The sequence below is a fragment of the Bison bison genome, unplaced genomic scaffold (assembly GCF_000754665.1).
Source record: "Bison bison bison isolate TAMUID 2011002044 unplaced genomic scaffold, Bison_UMD1.0 scf7180017864285, whole genome shotgun sequence".
NCBI classification, from domain to species: domain Eukaryota; kingdom Metazoa; phylum Chordata; class Mammalia; order Artiodactyla; family Bovidae; genus Bison; species Bison bison.
Genome location: NW_011494857.1, coordinates 167,960 through 175,318, shown reverse-complemented (window position 1 = coordinate 175,318; position 7,359 = coordinate 167,960). Strand labels below are relative to the sequence as shown.

Here is a 7,359-nt window from a genome sequence, read left to right as displayed (position 1 = left end):
GGTGGGAGAGGATGGGGGGGGACGGGAAAGGTGCAAGGTGGGGAGGGCGGCCACTGACAGGCTGAGAGTAGGGGGGAATCAGGACGAGGTCTGCACTCAGATCAGGTGGGAGAGGGGGATGCCGCAGGTGCAGAGCAAGGCTGATGGTCGGGGCTCGTGGAGGTTGCAGAGGTCCTTAGGGGCTTTGGCCAGCAGAGCCACGAGCGGAGCTGGGGACAGAGTGGGGTTGTGCCCAGGAGAGGTTGGCCGAGTGGGCGGGACCTGCCCACCTGCCCAGGGCCTGGGGTGCTCTGTGTTTACTCTGAAGGTGTTGGGGAGCCGTGGAAAGGTCCCAGGCAGGCAAGGGGCAGGGTCAGTTCTGGACCCACGTGGAGGACGGACAGGAAACCAGGAGGCCAGGGAGGAAGTCGGGGCCGAAATCCAGGGCTTTAAATCCCACCTCCATACTGATGATGCCGCCCCAGACGACCCCTCTGGTGTAGATGGGCTCATCATCCTGGCTTCTGGAGAGGGGAGCCTGGTGGCCACACCCCTCCTGGCACTCAGCCGCTGCTCCCTCTACCCTACAAGGTCGGCAGCTGGAGTCCGTCCGGGCCGAGGTGGCCGAGAAGGGTGATGTGGGGCTGGTGGCCGAGAGCAGCCGCAGCACCCAGAGGCTCGTGCTGCCCCCGCCTGCGCTCACTGCCGCCGGCGTCTTCGCCAAGTTCCGGGACATCGCGCAGCTGGCAGGCAGCGCTGTGAGTGGGCGGGCGGCTGGCTCTCCCCAGACCTTCTCCTCTTGGGGACCTGGAAGGCTCTGGTTCGACTGCTCAGGGCGGTGTCACCTGGGTCCTGCTTTTGGGATCAGAGCTTCTCTTCTCCTGCTGCTCTCAAGACTGCAGGACTCTCCTCCTGAGACCCTAGCTCCGATGTAGTGCGGGCCGTGGGGCTCCGTGAACACCTGCTGAGCAGAGCCGGGGTGGGAGGCCGGAAGGACAAGCTTCTTACTGTTCTCTGCGCTCCAGGCTGTGGAACCGGGGAGCAGGGGTGGGAGGCGGGCAGGTCTCCAAGGGTGGCAGCTCCCCAGGCAGCGAGGATGGCCTCCCTCCCTTCACCCCTGGCACTGACCGCCCTGCCCCCTTCTCTCCAGTCCACAACCAAGAAGATTGACGTCATCAAAGGCCTCTTTGTGGCCTGCCGTCACTCAGAGGCACGTTTCATTGCCAGGTGAGGGTGTGGGCCTGTGACGGGGGGAGGAGGGCCAGCAGGCACATCACTGCTGGTGCCCTGACCGCCCTCGGATGGGAGCATCGTGAGCGGGGCACAGAGCTCCTCTTCTCAGCAGTGCTGCCTGGAGAAGCCTGGGCTCGTGGGTGAAGCATGCCGCAGTGGATTAGTGATGTCTGCCCTGGCCTGTGCCTCGCGCTTTCTCCCGTGAGCTCCTCCCTGCAGCTCTGGGAGGCTGTTAGCCTCACTCCCGTTTAGAGAAGGGGAGATGGAGACAGCCTCCTGCCTGAGGTCACTGGCTCAAGCAGGGCCCTTACGGGCACAGGTTCTTGGCCATCACACCCTGGCACCCCTGGGCAGGCTGTTCCAGGTCTGGCCGTGCCCCGGCCTCACCCCCACCATCACTGCTTTGTCAGAGGGCAGCTGAGGAGAGACACGGACACCTTGCCAGGCCCCTAGTTCTGCCTGTAGGCGCTGCCCGCGGTCGTGATGGTTTGTGGCTGGCCTCAGTTTCCTCCTCTGTCAAGTGGGGCTGTGTGATCGCAGGTCCCTTCCGGCTCTGGAGGCTGCTCTGGTTTAGAGGAGAGGGTCGTGGTAGGGAGACTGGAGGAGGGAGGAGCAAGGGGCTGAACAGGTGCACCCATCCCCGTTACCCTCTGTCCCCCCAGAGCCCTGAGTGGACGGCTGCGCCTCGGGTTGGCTGAGCAGTCGGTGCTGGCGGCCCTCGCCCAGGCCGTGAGCCTCACGCCCCCCAGTCAAGGTGAGCCCCGGTGGCCAGCCCCACGCTGTCACTCAAGTTAACCTGGCCACCCTTCCCCCGACCCCCACCCCCACCCCCACCTGGTTCCCTCTGCCTCCTCTCCCTGAGGAATCTCACACCAGCACCCACTGTGGACCTGGGGCTAGCTGAGGGGGGTCGGGCCCATTCCAAAGCCCCTTCCTCTGGGGTTCATCCTAGAATGCCCCCCCGCCGTGGTGGACGCTGGGAAGGGCAAGACGGCAGAAGCCAGAAAGACGTGGCTGGAGGAGCAAGGCATGATCCTGAAGCAGACTTTCTGGTGAGACCTGGGTGACAGAGCCCTGGGTGGGGATCCAGACAAGACAGGCGCTGGGCACAGGGAGGTGACAAAGATCAGGGAGGCGTCTGACAGCGAGGGGTCAGGGACACAGGGACGGGAGAGGCGGTGATCCTGACAGCCAAGGAGAGGGGCAGGCAGAGGCTTCTGAGTTCCAGGCAGGACTGTGCGTGTGGAAAGGCCATGAGAAACCCAGACGGGGCCTGGTGATGGGCACACTGTGAGGGTCGTGACGGTCATGGAGAGAACTCTGCCCCTGCTTGGAGACCTGTAGACTGTTGCTTTCAGGCTGGCCCCAGACCATTGTTAAGCCGGAATATTGGGAGGGGGAGGCCGGCCTGGAAGAAACATGAAGGACGACGACAGTTGGGGTGACGAGGGGAGTCGAGGGAGGCAGAAGCCGACCCTGGGAAGGGGTGACAGGCAGGCAGTGGGGATCTTGCAGCCAGCGAGCAGGGTTCTAGAAGAACACCCCCGCCCGCCTTGTTCTTGCTCCCTGCCCCAGTGAGGTACCTGACCTGGAGCGGATCGTCCCCGTGCTTCTGGAACACGGCCTGGAGCGGCTCCCGGAGCACTGCAGACTGAGCCCAGGTACTCGCCTCCATGAAATACCCCCTGCCCGCCTCCACCCATCCACAGCCTCGCCCCGGGCTGGCTGCCACCAGGCTCCCCTCCCTCCATCCCTGGGGTGGCCAGCACAGGGCCCCCTGCTCAGAGAGCACCCTCCTCTCCCCTGAGCCGCGCCTCATCCCCATGGAGTTCGCGCTTCCGTGTTAGAGCTGCTGTCCCCGAGATACCCCAGAGGCGGTGCGGCAGGCAGGCAGCATCTCATCCTTCTGCCATGGAAGGGCCTAGAGGGAGGCGGGCGGCAGGGGAGGGGCCGCGCTGCACCCTGGGGCTCGCCCCGAGTTCCTTCTCTTATCACGTTGTCATTCCAGGGCTGTCGCTTTAATTTCTAGACCGCTCGCATTTCTGTTGTAGTTTTCGAGAAGGGGGCGGCCAGGCTCTGTGATGACAAGACCCAGGTGTTGCACGCGTCGCTTCTGAGTGCGATTAGCAGTCTCTACCCTGCCTCCATGAATTCACCACCCAGTAAATTCTATCTGAATTCACTCTGTCCTCCCCTCCCAGGGGTTCCCCTGAAACCAATGTTGGCCCACCCGACCCGGGGTGTCAGTGAGGTCCTGAAGCGCTTTGAGGAGGCAGCTTTCACCTGCGAGTACAAATACGACGGGCAGAGGGCACAGGTAAGGGGGTGGACACGCCGTTGAGTGGGGGCATGGGGTGCCTCAGACCCGAGCTCGGGGCCGGCCGGCCACGCATGGCTACTTGTCTGGTCTTGCACGGCCCTCGGGGCTTTAGTTCCCACCTCCAGTGGTGCAGTCATAGCCACCTGACTGGCTCCTCTGAAAACAGATCTTACTAGGTAACATCGTCAAGTCCTGACCCAGGGCAGTGGGAGCTCAGAAAGCGTGGGCTGCACTTGTGCTGTCCTGCTGGTGGGCGTGTTGATGTAGCCGGTGCCCTGCATCCCCCTCAGTGCGGTTACCTGGACGTGTGTCCTGGCTTCCAGGGCCGGAGATGGCCTTGGTCTGGGCTGTGAAGATTCTTGTGGCTCTTCTGTCCTGGGGGGAGTGGGGGCCACTCCCTGCTCTCACCTGAGGACAGGTAAGCGAGCTCCGTGGGCGCCTCCCTGTGGTGCCTTGAGGCAGCTACACGCAGTAGATTGGATAGGCTCAGCATAGATGGACCTTTGAAATACAGTGCTGAGCAGAAAATAACTATGACTTAAGATAGCAATCGTGATTTAAAAATATATATTTTTAAAGTCATGTTATACACACATACACTACTATTTCTTAGGGTAATGTGCATATTAGGTGGCATATATATGGTTCTGCTCAAGGACTGTGACCCAGACGTATTAAAACGAATACGTTTAAATCATAAAAACCAGAATGTTACTTACAGCACCACAACATCCAGACAAATTGGCGCATGCAGACACAGAGCAAAGCACCTGTGCTAGCCGGGGGAGGAGGGGCTGGACTGGAGATGAAGACGAGGCGGCAGGGGCTCCACAGACGGGCCTGAGAGCGCCCTCTGAACCCAGGAAGGATTCGCTGAGGTCTCTGCACCAGTTCCTCCTGCAGAGCTTCTGGAACCTCCTGCCCATGGAAGTGGGGTTGAGAAAGTCGGGGCTCCCGGGAGTGGGCCCAGCTCTGAGTCCCTCTCCCCTCCCCCACGATGGCAGATCCACGTTCTGGAAGGCGGGGAGGTGAAGATCTTCAGCAGGAATCAGGAGGACAATACTGGAAGGTACCCCGACATTATCAGCCGCATCCCTAAGGTGAGTGCCTGCTGCCGGCTCCACCTCGGGGGCCGGGGAGGGGTGCTGGTAGGGGAGCGGGGAACGGAGGGCCAGCCAGGCAGGCCCGGTATAGCGGGAGAGAGTGCAATTAGATTGAAGTGTGTTGGGTTATAGATAATAGAACGCCTGCAGATTTTTTTTTTCCCCTTTTAAATCTGAAGGCGGGTGGCCGTGGGCTGGCTCAGCTGAGGACCAAGGTCTTCCCAAACCCAGCTGGGTCTGCTGTCCTCGGCTCGTTGCCTTTTCATCCCAGTGCCTGGCCCCTTGGTCTCCAGGGAGCCACCACACTTCCAGACAGAAAGACGGGTAGGAGAGGGATTCCAGCTGCTGTCCCCCCGCCGTGAGGAAGGTTAGCGCTTTTCCGGGCACCTCCCATCACCCCCAGCTGACCCCACCATGGGCTCCCCTGTGCAGCACGGGGTCACAGGCACTCTGGTGCAGCGGAGGCCAGGAAAGGCAGACTCACACTCTGACGGGGAGAGGGTGTGGGATGAAGGTGGAGGAGAAGCCTGCACGCTGGCCCCACAGCCTGTAAATAGGGCTGGATCTCTAGGGCTCTGGAGCCAGGCTGTCTGTGCTCCCAGGGGCCGTGTGGACCTACTTTAGGAGCCCTCGGTCAAAGAGGACTTTGTTGTTGTTCAGTTCCTAAGTCGTGTCTGACTCTTTGTGACCCCATAGACTGTAGCCTGCCAGGCCCTTCCGTCCGTGGGATTTCCCAGACAAAAAGACTGGAGTGGGTTGCCATTTCCTTCTCCAGGAGATCTGAGTCAGGGCTCAAACCCAAGTCCAGGCGGATTCTTTGCCGCTGAGCCACCAGGGAAGCCCACAGAGAGGACTAGTCTTCTGTAATTAATGAGGACATTTGCTCTTTCCTAGAGCAGCGAGGACAGAGAAACAGTGCAACGCAGGCATTAATTGAGCTCCTGTGATGTGCTGAGTGCTGTTTATTTTTAAAACCAACTTAAGGCGTAGTTTCCATAAAAGGTTCTGACTTGAGAGTTCGCAGAGTTTTGACAAGGTCAACCAGACACATAATCAACATATAAAACATTTCTGTGCGTTTATCACTCCAGAGTGTTTGCTCATGCCCCGTGCCAGGCAGGCCCCTCTCCCCACCGCCACCTGCCACCTCCTGCAGCAACAACCACTGATCTGCTTTTCTCATTGGTATAAGTTCATCTTGCCTGTGCTAGAGCTTCATGTAGGCAGTCACAGTCCAGGGTCAGTGGGATCTGGCTTCTTTCCCCCGTTCATTCAAGTGTTTACTGGGTGTCTGCTCTGTGCCGAGCCCTGTGCTGGAGGCTGCGACTAACCCAGACGGCAGAGCAGGCAGGTCTTCATCAGAGCCCTGCTGTTACCTCTGAGTGTACTCAGATCGGGCTCTGAAGAACAGGTCCAGGATCCTGTGAGCCTTTAACAGAATAAGACTTAGCCCTGGTGTCAGGAAGACAGGGCCGTCACCAAGCACAGCCCAGGATACAGTGTGGATGGCCCTGGGAGCCATGCAGATTCTCAAGTCCAGAGCATGTGCAAAGGCCCTGTGGTTGGAAAGGCACAGTCCGTTCAAGAACCAGAAAGGCTTATGTGTGGGGGTGCAGAGAGTGAGTCTGAGGGGCTAGGTGAGGTGAAGGGGTGCGGGGGCTGGCCAAGGAAAGGTTCCAGGGGTTTGGGGAGCCGTGTGTTTTCAGCAGGGATGAGCACCGAGAAGATGTGGGGTTTACTGAGAGCAGCCTGGCTGCTGTGAGGAGAGTGTATTGGGCAGAGTCAGTGCGGGAGCAGGGAGACTGGTAGGATGCTGTGGCTGAGGCTGGACTGGGCTCTGCGAGGTGGTGGCAAGTGGATGCCTTAGAGATTTCACAGAGAGAATGGGCAAGTTCATGGCTGAATTGAATGTGAAGTGAGCAAAAGAGGAAGATGACAAAGGCTCCTGGGTTTCCAGCTTGTGGGACCACATAGTAAGTCCTCAGAAAACTTAGTTTTTTCCCCTCTCAGTGGGGACCAGAAGGCATCTGTATTCACGCGTGTCTCTAAGGCTGGCATCAGTTTGTCATTGGATCTTCTCCATGTAGAAGGGGAATAAACTGGTTTCTCTCCATCTGTCTTTTGGCCTCATCCACCACCTCTCATGAGCTTTGCATTTCCCCCTTTCACCTTTCAGATTAAACTCCCATCGGTCACATCCTTCATCCTAGACACAGAAGCTGTAGCTTGGGACCGGGAAAAGAAGCAGATCCAGCCATTCCAAGTCCTCACCACCCGCAAACGCAAGGTAGCCTCTGCCCCACTCCAGCACCTGCCATCATCTTCCACCCAATCCTGCCCTGTCCCAGAGAGACAGAGTTGTCAATTGGAATGTAGTTCTCTCAGCCTTTTACAATATGGCTGCCACAGCTCCGGCCATCACATTCTTATCCCAGCATGCCAAATAGGAAGGAGGGAAGGGGTCTTTTCTTATTATGAAAGATCTGTTCCAGGAGCCCCCTCATCCTGCACCCCAGAAAACTTCTTCACTCTCATTGGCCAAAATTGTCATGTCACCCTCACTAGTTGCGAGGGAGGCTGGGCAAGCGAATACTTAGCAGAGAGAATGAGATGATTGTTCTCATAATCCAGTGCCAGCGGCCGGCATCATTGCTGTGCTTATAGGCGTGCAACTTTGTGGCTGGGGAGAAGGGGAGAGTGGCAGGTGACTGGGTGTCTGCCTCT

At 59.0% G+C, this 7,359-nt stretch overlaps 1 protein-coding gene across 4 annotated transcripts in view; it reads left to right on the top strand.

Annotated features, from left to right (window-relative positions):
* LIG1 (ligase I, DNA, ATP-dependent) overlaps window positions 1–7,359 on the top strand; it is a 27,461-nt gene that overhangs the window by 15,324 nt on the left and 4,778 nt on the right. For all 4 annotated transcript variants that reach the window (XM_010849544.1, XM_010849543.1, XM_010849542.1 and 1 more), the window contains exons 13-20: window positions 571–737; window positions 1,130–1,206; window positions 1,875–1,966; window positions 2,165–2,264; window positions 2,788–2,873; window positions 3,414–3,529; window positions 4,537–4,632; window positions 6,812–6,922. In XM_010849544.1, the coding sequence (XP_010847846.1) occupies window positions 571–737; window positions 1,130–1,206; window positions 1,875–1,966; window positions 2,165–2,264; window positions 2,788–2,873; window positions 3,414–3,529; window positions 4,537–4,632; window positions 6,812–6,922 (845 nt within the window). The remainder of the gene's footprint in view (window positions 1–570; window positions 738–1,129; window positions 1,207–1,874; window positions 1,967–2,164; window positions 2,265–2,787; window positions 2,874–3,413; window positions 3,530–4,536; window positions 4,633–6,811; window positions 6,923–7,359) is intronic.